The sequence below is a fragment of the Lactuca serriola genome, chromosome 4, assembly GCF_051521515.1.
Source record: "Lactuca serriola cultivar US96UC23 chromosome 4, Lser_US96UC23_V15, whole genome shotgun sequence".
NCBI classification, from domain to species: domain Eukaryota; kingdom Viridiplantae; phylum Streptophyta; class Magnoliopsida; order Asterales; family Asteraceae; genus Lactuca; species Lactuca serriola.
In genome coordinates, this window is record NC_136411.1 from 70,560,977 (window position 1) to 70,574,575 (window position 13,599).

Sequence of the window (13,599 nt, forward strand, 5' to 3'; positions counted from 1 at the left end):
CACCAGCTAGAATATAAATCCAACCACTTGTGGATTTTGAATCGCTGGTGTGATCAATCCAGCTGGCATCAGAATAACCTTCAAGTATTCCATTAGATGACGAATATGTCAATTCAAAAGTACTTGTCCTTTTCAGGTACCCTAGTACTCTACCCACTGCTTTCCAGTGCTCCGTCCCTGGATTAACTGTATACTGACTTAACTTGCTTACAGCGAATGCGATGTCAGGTCGAGTGCAGTGAGTAGCATACATCATGCTCCCAACTGCACTAGCATATTCTAGTTGGGCCACAGCTCGACCAGAATTCACCTTAAGTTTCACACTTGAATCAAAAGGAGTGTTAAATTCCTTAATGTTCAAATGTTGAAACTTTGTCAGAATTTTCTCTATGTAATGAGATTGACTCAGAGAAATCTGACCACCTGTCCTCTTCACCTTGATACCAAGAATAGTATCTACTTCTCCAAGATCTTTCATCTTAAAGTTCGAGGATAGGTATTTCTTCATCTCAAGAATACCTTCTAGGTGAGTGCCAATGATCAACATATCATCAACATAAAGACATATAACTACTATGTAATCAGATGTATGTTTACAATAAATACATCTGTCAGCACTATTGTGCTGAAAACCAAAGGCAGTCACAGTGGTGTCAAATCTCTCATGCCACTGTTTAGGAGCTTGTTTCAACCCGTACAAAGACTTAACAAGTCTACATACTTTGTTTTCTTGTCCAGGTATTACGAAACCTTCAGGTTGCTCCAGGTAAATTTCCTCTTTGAGATAACCATTCAGAAAGGCTGTCTTCACATCCATTTGATGAATGTACAATCCCTTCAAAGCTGATATTGCTATGAGAGTTCTAATTGAACTAATTCTAGCAACTGGGGCATAGGTATCAAAATAATCGATCCCTTCTCGCTGCCTATAGCCCTTTGCAACCAACCTTGCTTTATAAGCAGATATGGATCCATCAGGATGATATTTCTTCTTGAATATCCATTTGGATCCTATGGGTCTTCTCCCCTTAGGTAGATCAGCTAACTCCCAAGTTCCATTACCCATAATTGAATCCATTTCGTCATTGATTGCTTCCTTCCACAGAGGAGCATCCCGAGACGTCATGGCTTCAGTAAAGGTCTTAGGATCATCATCCAAATTAATTGAAAGGATGACCTCTCTCGTCACTTTCTTTTGTGTTCCTTCGACCAAATAAGAATAGAAATCATCTCCAAAGGTTTTCTCAATTCTAGCCCTAGTACTTCTCCTTGGTTCCTCCACAATGGGAAGAGGTGGGAGTATTTCTCGAGAGGTACTTGTAGGTGTTGTATGACTAGAGTTTTCTTCATCCTTAGAAAACTTGTCCTCAAAGAATTCCACATCTCTGGATTCCACAACAACACCAGAATCAATATCTAGTAATCGGTAAGCCTTGCTATTTTGAGCATATCCAATAAATATACTCTTATTAGCTCGTGCTCCCAATTTGGTTCGCTTAGGATCGAGAGTCCGATAATAAGCAACACACCCCCACACTTTCAAATAGTCTAGGTTAGGCTTTCTACCTTTCCACAACTCATAAGGGCTTGTAGGAATCACACGACTAGTGATCCTGTTATGAACATAACAAGCAGTTAGTAGTGCTTCCCCCCATAGATTGTTTGGTTGACCCGATTGGTTCAACATACAGTTGACCATCTCACAAAGAGTTCGGTTCTTTCTTTCAGCTAAACCATTCTGTTGAGGGGTGTATGGTGATGTTCTCTCATGTTTGATTCCATTCTCTTCGCAGAATGTGTCAAACTCTTGGTTGAAATATTCTCTGCCTCTGTCCGAGTGAAGAATTTTGATGTGTCTTTCAAGTTGATTTTCGACCTCAGCCTTATATCGTTTAAATGCATCAAAAGCTTCATCTTTTGATCTCAGCAAATAAACATGTAGATATCTACTAAAGTCATCACAAAATGTGATGAAATACCTTTTTCCTCCTTGAGTAAGGATTCCATTCAACTCACATATATCAGAATGAATCAACTCAAGTAAAGATGTGTTTCTCTTAACTGATGGAAATGGTTTCTTAGTGAACTTTGATTTTACACATGTTTCACATTTTTCAAAATCTTTTGTGTCATATTTTAACATACCTTTAGATTGCATTTTTTCAATGTTTTTAACATTAGTGTGAGCTAAACGTTTATGCCATAAAGAAATTGAACAAACAATATAACCAGAAAAGTTCACTTCATTCACATTAGCAACCAATCCATCAATTACATCATTACCAACACCCGACACACTAGCAACACTAGAAACATCACACTCAACACTAGGAACACTCACATTACCCTCATCACTAAGACACAAGCGACACATTCCCGAAGTATTGTTCGCCCTCCCAACATGTCTTCTGCCTTTAGTGATCACAATTTTGCCTCTCTCAAGCACCATCTTGAACCCACCCTTGTCAAACTTGTCCGCAGAAACCAAACCCTTCGAGATGGTAGGAACATGAAGAACATCTCGAAGAGTCACCCATTCACCACGTGTGAACTTCAACCGAACATCACCCTTTCCTAGAACTTTAGCTCTGTGGCCGTCAGCACAGACGACAACCGTCCCTTGTGGCATGGGGTGGTAGGTGCTAAAGCTTTCTCGATGCCCACAAACATGCACAGTGGCTCCAGTGTCCACGAACCAACCTCGAGCACAGATTGCTCGAGTAAGAGAGGAGATCATGAAAATCTCTCCAAGGTTCACACTGGCCACCATGTCAGTCACCTTCTCGACTGTGTGTGCAACCGGTACTGATTTGCGATCTTTGCATTCTCTTGCATAGTGCCCAATCTCTCCGCAGACGTGGCAAGGACCGGCCCTTTTTGGCTTTGAGTTAGGATTCTGATGACCCGGTTTCTTGAAGCTTTGTTTCTTGGGTCCAAAGTTCTTCTTGTTCTGTCCCCCAGATTTGCCTTTGTGGCTAGAACTCCCAGCTGACACTTGATGCACCCTTTATCCAACTTTACCTTTCTTGTCCCTGATGCGAGTTTCCTCCTCAATGCGGAGGTGTTTCATCAGATCATCCAAGGAGTAGTCCTCAGACTTGTGCATCATTCTCTTAGAGAAATCTTTCCACGAGGGTGGCAGTTTTGCGATGATCGCACCAACCTGAAAGAGTTCTAGAAGAGAGATGGTGAGTGCGTTCAACTTGTTGACCATGACTTGGAGTTCATGCACTTGCTCCATAATTGATTTGTCATCAACCATTTGAAACTCAAGGTACTTGGACACAAGGTACTTGTTAGTACCTTCCTCATGTGCCTTGTACTTAAGTTCCAACGCATTCCATAGCTCTTTTGGATCTTTGACCGGCAAGTAAAGATCATAGAGCCGATCAGATAGGGAATTCTTGATGTGACCCACACACAACTCCTCAGATTCTCTACGCAGAATCCTTTGCTTTTCCAGTTCTGCAATGACCGCTGGGTCCATAGATTCCCCCTCCTTGGGAATTGAATTTTCAGGAATTGGTGCCAGTTTTGGGTCCAACACAAAGGAGAGCTTCAAGACATGAAGCATGAACTTGACCTTTTCGGCCCAACGGGTGTAGTTTTGACCGTCGAATTGGTCAAGTTTGGCAAACTCTTGGTTCATGAAGTGGAGGCTAGCAGTAGTGTCCATTAGTCTGTTGATTTATCACAAAAAAAACCTTTAAGAATGTTGTATATCAAACTAAAAGACACGCAAGGAAACCGAAAAATAATATTGTGAATTGTATGTCGATTAGTTGCGAATAATAAATTCAATTATTATTAAATTTACCAAGTTTCGTCCGAAACCAGATCTATCCTTCTCGATTAGATCTGATTATAAGAAAGGTAGAAGAAGACTGTCCTGTTATTGAACGAATTAAACACAAGACAGAAAAGTAAAACCAACATGTTGATAGCTGACTTGATCTTGAAGCAACTGCACGGATCAGATTCCTGTCCTTAAAGGTTTTTACTTCGCTTGTATAGGCGGTAAGCAACAGAGTAAAACCCCAGGATTTAATGCAGCTAGATCGATATTCCAACAGCACTGGAAATCGACAAACACAAAGCGACTACTCGGAAACTAGAAAAAAAACGCAGAGAGAGGGAGAGAGCTTTGAGAATTCGTGTGTGTTCTGAATGGCTCCTAGGGGGCTATATTTATAGGTACCGAAACCCTAGAAGGCATAAATCGGGCCCCCATAGGCCGGCCCCAGAAAACCTAGGGCGACAGCTTGCTCTCCAAGCAAGCCGTTTCCTGATCCTTCTAGAATGCCCCGATGACTTATCCTTCACGAAGTCAACGCCGGTCAACCATTTGACCAGGTCGGTCAAATCGGCTTGACCCGAACTCACCAAAAATAGAAGCTCCTCAGCTCCCAGCGACCAATGCGTTGTGCGCCTAAATCGCGCCATTTCGCACACTCGCGGCGTCGGCTAGTGCTAGGCTAGACGCGCGCGGGCTTGGCCCATTCCTTTGATCCACTAAAGCCTTTGAAGGCTTACCAAGGGAATAGGCTTATAAACCCTCAAAAGTTTCTTCTCCCCACCAATGTGGGATACAAAGGAAATTGCCAACTTGCAATTCCTTTATATATATAAAGTTCCAACATATACAAATTTATATACAAGTTGTTATAACATAATGTTTTGATTTAATAATTCCATTCTAAAAGTAATATATTTTGTATGAATAGTGTGAATCAAATCCAACATATGATTGGAATCTTAATATTTATATACAAGTTGTTTAAACATAAGTTTATTGATTTAATCATTCCAATCTAAAAGTAATATAGTACTTGGAATAAATAATTATGGAAAGTTGCTTCAATTTCTGAAATATGCCATCGCCAAAATAGATATAGATAATAATATATATAAAGCTAATCAGGCTGGTTAACTGAGAAGGTTATTGGATCATAATATAATTGCATTAATTGCACATCAATGAGAGTCACATATTTTTTTCTATTAAATTCTTCATAAGTGTCCTTTTCCATAATAATAAAATAAAATAAAACTATTGAAACAAGTTTTTGTAGGGTCTAATCTTAGTATCCAGGGTTTCAAATTCTAAAAACGATTCAAAATCGGATATAAAATATAATTCAAAACTATCTAATGACAACTTATTTTACACTTCTTTGTATTTGATGACATGATCCCCGTTGAAAAGGGGTCAAAACTATGAACACATCCTAGATCTCATTTTGAACACACGCATCTTTTGTAGTCAATCAAAAGTAAACCTTGTTTGAAGCAAAAACCCTCGTAAGACTTTCTTTGTACATATTTCCATTTATACATAAATCAAAAATAAGTTCGCTTTACAACGAAATTCTGGCAATCTGACTGTACCCTCGTTGCTGGGATTTTATTTCTTCAGCACATCGCAGAGTTTTCTCGATATGATATCCACCTCCAATGCTCACTTCCCTTTCTAAATGGCAACAATAACTCTCAAAAACAGTCACATTTACATGCAGTTTGAAGTTCATCAAGAACAGAAATTCAAGCTCTAATGTGTTCATTTCATTAGTTGTTATGCCTCCAACTCTTGCAAAGTATGAATTTCTATAATTCCTGCAAGAAAATGGAATAAATTAATAAATTTGCATCAAGTTGTTTTTTTAGATTTAATGCTCAAAAAGTATATTTTTGTTATAGGAAATTTTATAACTAAAAAACAGGACACAGGTTTTTCATATATATTTATATCGTTTTCTTGAATTATTGATGACCTATTCAACATCAGCATTAAGTGTTGTACCTTCTCATCTTGAAAACATTGGGCCATCGGTGACATGCATGTCGTAAAACATATTTTTTTTTTGCCATATAGTAATGTAACTATTTCATCATAACTTAAACTCTTAAAGTAGTGCTAACGTTCGTGTAACGGGAATCGATTATTTACCGGCATTTATAAATGTCGGTATGTAATAGTATTAATATATATATATATATTACACCAGCTTATTCCATGTATATATATATAAAAAAGAAATATATATATGATGAAAAGAACACAAGAACTTACATGTCTTCAACATACTTTGAAGCCACCATAATCGTTGTGATCAGAAGCCTATGAACATTCCGGCCAGTTATCCGAAACTCCGGCAGCAAGCGGCAAAACCGATCAATATACACATATGCCACAACATACACCGACGGGCCAGCTTTGGTGTACCTAAAGATCCTCTCAAGATACGATTGAATCGTCATATCTGGCGTTTCGTTGCAGTCAAAAATCCTAACTCTACTTTTCGAACCACTGTGATTGACATTTAACCCGCATTTTCTACTAATTCTTTCATTTCTAGCCAAAGTTCTTTCAATGAGAGAAGCAAGAACAGAGATGACCAAAGGGGTTTTCGAGTCTTGTTGGTATGAATATGAATACACATCATATCTAAGTTTTCTAGGAGAAATGACCATATTTGAAGAAAAAGCCATTTTTTGATCGACACCCAATAGAGTTTGAGACAAATGGAGAGGTGGGTTTGTTTCTTTTTTTGGTTTTGAAGATGGGATGGAGGTTATATACAGATACAGGGATGAAAAAGAAGTTGGTAGAGAGATTGTATATATAGACTAAATGGAAGGTGGAAGGAAAGGAGGTATAATATCAAATTATAAAGATTATGTGCCTCCTCATTGCAATGATAAAGTGTGGAAACACCAGCTAATTATGTTATTATTTTAATTGGAATATTTTTAGGAAAAACTATCAAAATCTAAAGCCTTGTACATGTCCAAATGCATAATGTACAAGATTTTACGGCAATATCATTTGTGATTTGTAAATTTCAATTTACAATAAAATAAAACTATCTTAGTTGTAACCTGCAAAAACTTTTATAACTTCCATCACTTGGGTCAATGATCATTATTTATTATTAAAAAAATTATAATAGGACAAAAACATCTAATTCCTGATTAACATAACGGTTAGTGACTTGTTTACTTAGTCGTATACTTTTACGGTTTTACCCAATGCAATTTTAACTACTGGTATAATCATATTTAATTTATTGCAAATTAATTTTTTTAACCAATAATCTTTTAAGTGATTGCTATGTAACATATATAAGTATAACAATTACTTGTCATCTGCATTCATTGGACCATGCTAAAATCTCAATTAAAATAGCTAGCTTGACCTTTGTTGTAGCATATTATCAATTCGTATGGGTTAAAAGTGCTTTATTTATGTTTAATTTTAAAATAATTATTATGATTATAAGTATAACAATAGTACATTACAGGGTTGGTTCCCATGGTTTGCTACAATCTTCATATTTGGTCCAACTTTGAGAAAATTGATATGGTTTTCAAATCTTGCAACGAAGGTTACCAAATGGTTTTGCTAGAAGTTATAAAATTATTATATGGAAGTTGTAACTGTGAGGAAGTTACCACTTTGAAGTTACCATCAAAACCATGGAAGTGATAATTGTTTGGAAGTTACCACTGTAATGACCATCATAGGCTCTATCCATTAGACCACAATCATTTGGGTCAAACCGAGAACAAATTCGTCTTATACAAATATGCATTCTATACCTCCCAACATGTATAAAATCAAAGTTTAGACTCTCCTGGAAATATGGTACATTACATTACACTAAAACAACTTGGTGATATTAAATTCACCAACAATCATCTCATATTTTAGTGTAACCATGAATCTTCACCATAAAAAAATAGAACAAACTAAATTTATGCATAATAAATATTTTGAATAACTTAATTTCATATTTAGTATATTACACATTTCAAATATTCAAGAATTAAGATATCTGAAGGATTTAACTCGTCGACCCATTTGAATACATGTGTAACACCCATTCTCATGGTATGTATTTGGATTATTTAAGTTGAGTTATTTAAGTTTGGATTTCCCTAGGTGACAACACGAGGGTTATAAAGGGCATGAGACGACTTTTAATGAAATTCACGGCGCAACATCTTGATGGGCAAAACCCTAGAAGCCTCAGGATTTGAGCCTATTTATGGACCAAATCTCATTGGCTTCATCATTTTGATAGCCTCCATCTCTAGAGAATCTCTCTCAACAAAACCCTAGCATTTTTTGGTGCCTTGTGGTCTTATTTACTTCCTTGTAGTGATTTTGAAGGAGGAAACTGCATCTTGGTGTTGAAGGAAGCAAATTCTGAAGTTATCAACCTTCTTGTGGCCTTTTACAGCTTTGTAAATCTCCAAGATCCAATCTTGTAGGGGTAAAAACGTTATTAGCGAGCAGTCGAATTGGTTTGAGTCTGTAAGGAGTCGAAATCCAAATGATTTCGACTCTCTATCTATTTTACAAGGTATTGTTGTATTTGAAGCTTAGATGGTTAGTCCTTGTAATTTTTTGTAAGTTTGTGTTGTATCCTATAAATAGGATAGGTACTAGAGTAGAGAAAGAACTTTTGAGTGTCATTCTATCTTTTGTACTCTCGAACTCTTATACTTATTTTAGACTTGAATACGAGCCATCCAAATTATATTTAGATCTTGTGTTCTTAACAGTTTTCTGAGTATCATTTGTGTTCGTAATCAATCCTAACACACATCAGTTGGTATCAGAGCAGGATTCATCCAATCGATTGCAGTTTTCTCATGTTTTTTATTTTTTAATCCCTCTTTCCAAATCAAAAACTTCTGCAATTTGATTCAATAAACTTGATTTGATCGATTGTTGTGAATAGATTTTTCACTCTTCGTGTTAGATCGATTGATTTCTACTCAGTCTTTGTTTGATTACCTTTTTAAATATCGATTTAAATCCAAAAATCCTCTTTCTTCTAAAATCCATACAACAATGGCAAAGTTCAGTCTTCACACAATGACAAACTTCTCTTACTTTCTTGGTTCGTTAACTAAGATTTCAATGCTGATTATCGAGTACTATGAGCAATGGGCTGATAGGATGGAAGACTACCTAAATGGAATTGATGAAGACTTGATGTGTGTCATTAACAAAGGTCTGTTTATTCTAGAAATGTTTGTTACTCTTGGAACTGCTGCTACAAATGATGATGTGATCACTCAAGAAATATGATGAAGGTGGATGATAAGAAATGTCTATGTGAACTACGCGATGCTCTTCCACCAGTAGTTTACAACTTTTTTCATGGATGTTCTATAGCCAAGCAGATTTGGGACACCTTGAAGGAGAAAGTCAAGGATGAAGCATACTATGTTGAGAAGATAGAAGAGATTCGTGCTCGAACCAAGGGAGTTTCTTTGATGGCTAGAGGAGGTGATGAGGAAGATGACACTTATCATATATGTTCGTCTGTATCAGATAACGATGAGATACGAAATTAGACTCACAGAGCCATGTATGCTAAATGGGAGGAAGATGATGAGGAGAAAGTGGTTGTGGAAGAGATTAGTGAGGAAGAAATAACTTGACAGTGTTTTGTGTCCACTAAATCAACGAAATCACCGATGGCTACTAAGGTACATGATATTCTTAACTCATTTAAAATTCTTTCATCTTCTTATAATGATGTTTTGGTTGAATTTGATAATACTTGTGCATATCTTAATGACATGTTACTCTCCATGAGTAGTGAAGCAGAAAGGTCCAAGTCCCTTTACTATGAAGCTAAAAACAAATTATAAGAAAATAAAGGTGTAATAGAAGCTCTAGATTTAAGGATCACTAATTTGTTAGTTGATAGAGATTATATTCCTATAGACAACATCATGCTTGTTAAACAACGCAATATTTACTATAATTATGCTAAGCGATTGTCTGCTAAAATTACAAAACTTCATCATTCTGCTAAAATTTGTAGTGAACATTATCGTAAACTACTTCCTTTTCTTGCTTTAAAAAGAGAACAAATAGACGAAACTACTTATGACTGTGAAAGTAAGATAGCAGATTATGATAAAGTTCCAAATAATTCATATGCGTATGGAATTGTAAATATTAATGAACATTTGAAAGTTGATGACCTTGTGCATATTGTGAATGAGACTTTAACTAAAAATGAACAAGTTAAGATTTTGAAAATGACTGAGAATTCAACACTTGATACTCACCAAAAATTTGTTCATATCGAAGATGATTTGACAAGATCAATGAAACTGAGGTTGATGAGTGTATCGAGTACTCACGATTGTTTGTCATTAATGTCAATTCAATGGCTAAAGGCAAACAAAATTTTCACGATTCAATGTAGAAAGTAAAAAGTGATCAACCTTCCACATCCAAAGTTTGTGCTCCTCTTGATCATGTTGTGGTTGAAGACTATGTGAGTTATGAGGATGATGTTTCGAATGAGAAACCTATTCCTAGAGTTGTACTCAAACAAGTCATCAAAGAATCAAAGGAGTACATGAAAGTGTTGAAAGATAAAGGAAACACTATCTTGAATCGAATTTAGTGGTCTATCCTAGGTTGAAGGATACAAATGAAGCGGTGTTTCCAAATCAAGTGTAACACCTTATTTCAGGTATTAATTCTTTTATCCCTTAAGTTAAGATTTTTTAGCAAATATGGTCCCTTGTACGCTAGGCATACGTGATGTACGCGGGGCATACCTCTGTCTGGTCAACCCCTAATTTTTAGGGTTTTCACCCCATTTAAACATCATTATGGCCTTTGGACACTTACCCACATCAGCATCCACTGTTCATTACATCCTATTGAAACCCTAGTTCATCCTTTGAGTATTTTTGAGCACTAAAAGTGATTTTTTGGCATTTTTGTGTGTATTCAAGAAGAAGGAACTTGAAGACCAAGCATTTGTTAAGGTTGAGTTTCTGGATCTAGAGTTGTCATCAACTTTGGGAGCTTTTGAAGGTATAAAGTTCTTACCTTGCTGACTCGTTTGAGAGTTAGAGTTTAGGGCTTATTTATGAGCTTTATTTGATCCCATGGGTTCTCTATGTGAGTTTGGGCAGCTCCAGGAAATAGAGGTGTTAGATCCCAATCCCTTTGTTGTTATAGTAGCATAAAAATGTCATATTGATGGTTGACTTGATTCCATGCATGAATTTATGTCCTTAATATGAGCTTTGATGGATAAAAATTGGATGTTGGGTTTAATTAAGACATGTTACGGGTTAAAGTTGCCAACTTTATGTGTTAGAACCCTAAAATGGACGAAATATGATAGTTGGGCTTAATGGATGAACAAATTAAGCACTTATTGGCTTAAGATAGCAAGCAACCCAGTACGCCGGAGTACCAAGGTATACGATGTGTGTACTGGTGGGTGGTCGAGTACGCCAAGCGTACAGAGCATACACAGAGCGTACGTTTTGCAGAGGTTTTCCTTTGGCCTTTTGGTCTTCGGTTGGGCTTTGGACTTTTGGGCCTCAGCTAGGTTTTTGGCCTTGGACTGTTTGATGTATGAATGGGCCCTAGGATTTTATTATTGGGCCTTAAGTTGCATGAGTAGGGCCTTTTGGGCCTTGGGGTCCATTATTGTGTTATTGGGCCAAGTTTGGTTAGGCCCATTATGGGAAGGGTAATATAGGCTTTTATCTTAAGGCTTGGATATGGGATTTAGGCCCACGGTTATGGTTTATAACCTATTTCTGGTTAGGGTGATTTGTTTATGTTCATTGTGGAATCTCCTGGTTCGGTAGTCGAGCATTTAGTTATTTATAAGCGGACTGAGGTGAGTTTTCTCACTATAGCATTGGGTTGAAGGCACCAAGGCCGACCTATTATTTGTGATACAGGTTGTTAACTATATATGTGATATGTATATGAAATACCAAGATTTGGACTCTGGAAACTGAATAACAGACCAGTAAATAGCCCCTGACATATGTATGAAAGATCAGGATCTGGCCCCTGGCAACTGTATGGAAGACCGGGACTTGGCCCTCGACAGGAAATTGCTTGTAACACTATGGTTTGGCCCACATCACCAACTTATTTATGCTTGGTATGTGGTACTTTGGGGAAACTTACTAAGCTTTTGCTAACAGTTTATATATGTGGTTTCAGGTATTTCCGGTATTAAGGGAAAGGGCCCGACGTGATGGTAGATCATTTTTCTCCTCACTATTTTCCGCACCTTTTGATATTGTACTCGGATGATTTGACAATGTTATTATGTAATGGTTTTGGAATAATGTGATGATTGTAACTCTTATTTCAAAATAAAAAATTTTATCTTGATATTTGGGTTGTTACAAGTTGGTATGAGAGCCTTGGTTTGAGGGATTCGGGCACAGTTTTGGGTGTGTCAGAACTCAAACTGAGGAAATGATAATCTTTTCGAAAGAAAAAGAATTTGAATTTTTAAAAAATATTCTTTTTAGAAAAATGGGAGTGTAATACGTACAATCAGCCGAGTTCAAGTAAGTGTTTCCCAAGTTACCCGTACTTATGTATTGTGATTAGTATACTTGATATGTGAATTGCATGTTAGATTAGGGCTAAGGATACCTTCAAGAATCATATGATAGAACTGTCTGATTTTAGTGATGCCTTATAGCTCGATAGAACTTGATGCCATGTATTACTTGGAGTTTATATCGGACCAGTTATTTGCTATGTCTATGCTTTCAAACTTGTATATGATTAGGATAGTATAGCCCTAGAATGATCGGTTTAGCCCCATTTCTTGTTCCTTGTTTGGTTCTGGACTTAGGGTAGAATCTTCATTCGACAGTCTATGCGATCCTATTTTGTGTACAACTTGCATGCACAGGGCAACCAACAGTGTTTATTGAAGTTCTTTATGAAATTAGACTGAGATGTAGCGTTATGTGTATCTAGGACTTTCGAGAAAGCTGTAAGGCTAAGCTCTGCCCGATTCACCAATCACTAGACACTTTTTCAAGTGAGTGTGTAGTTATTATAAAGAACATAATCTTAACTTTAAAATATCCATATAATAAATGTTGCTTGTATTATTTGTATTGCGTTCTATTTGTAAAGATAAGATAGTAACATTTGGATTAGGAATTGTTGTAGAAATCAATTGCCTTTAGATATAGGTCTTGCCTTAGATTAGGAATAAGACTTATAAAGGATTGCTTAGTGTCGGATAGGCTTGACATTGACTAAGTCTCATAGTTGGGTTAGAGTGTTGGACCAGATCGGAGTGTAGTCCTCCTCGTCTTGGGTTGACCAGAAATAGTGGGTCCCAATTAGACAATCGGACGGTATGTCTGGGTCATCTACTAGAGTAGATGACCAATACTTGGTTGTTCTAGGCGGTCTTGTGAGTTACATTGCTAGCATGGCTTTATAACTGATGGACACAGATGAAATGGAAATCCGTATTCATCAAAATCTCTGAACATTGGTTGCCTTATATGATTTACACTAGCCACGGACTCTGCTAGCAGGTGTAGTCAATCAGTTTCTTAGATAGTTCATTTGGTAAGGTGATTCTTCCAGATGATTGTCAACTTAGGATCTGTGAGGATCAATTGGGATTGGGTAGATGGTCTTAGGACATGTTATATATTTACACTTGAAATATGTCTTGCAGGAATGATATTTTAACATTAAAGTGTTATGGGCTTCAAAACCCTATGTATCTCACCATGTTTCCCAAACCTGACCAGCTCATTTTA

General features: G+C 36.9%; 1 protein-coding gene across 1 annotated transcript; it reads right to left on the minus strand.

The window, feature by feature from the left end:
• Window positions 1–5,101: 5,101 nt before the first annotated feature.
• Window positions 5,102–6,628, minus strand: LOC145101845 (cyclin-U2-2-like). The gene is made up of 2 exons (XM_079039128.1): window positions 6,071–6,628; window positions 5,102–5,613 (listed from the first exon to the last, which is right to left on the minus strand). The coding sequence occupies exons 1-2, from the start codon at window positions 6,487–6,489 to the stop codon at window positions 5,358–5,360; spliced, it is 675 nt and encodes a 224-aa protein (XP_078895254.1). The 5' UTR covers window positions 6,490–6,628; the 3' UTR covers window positions 5,102–5,357.
• Window positions 6,629–13,599: the final 6,971 nt, after the last annotated feature.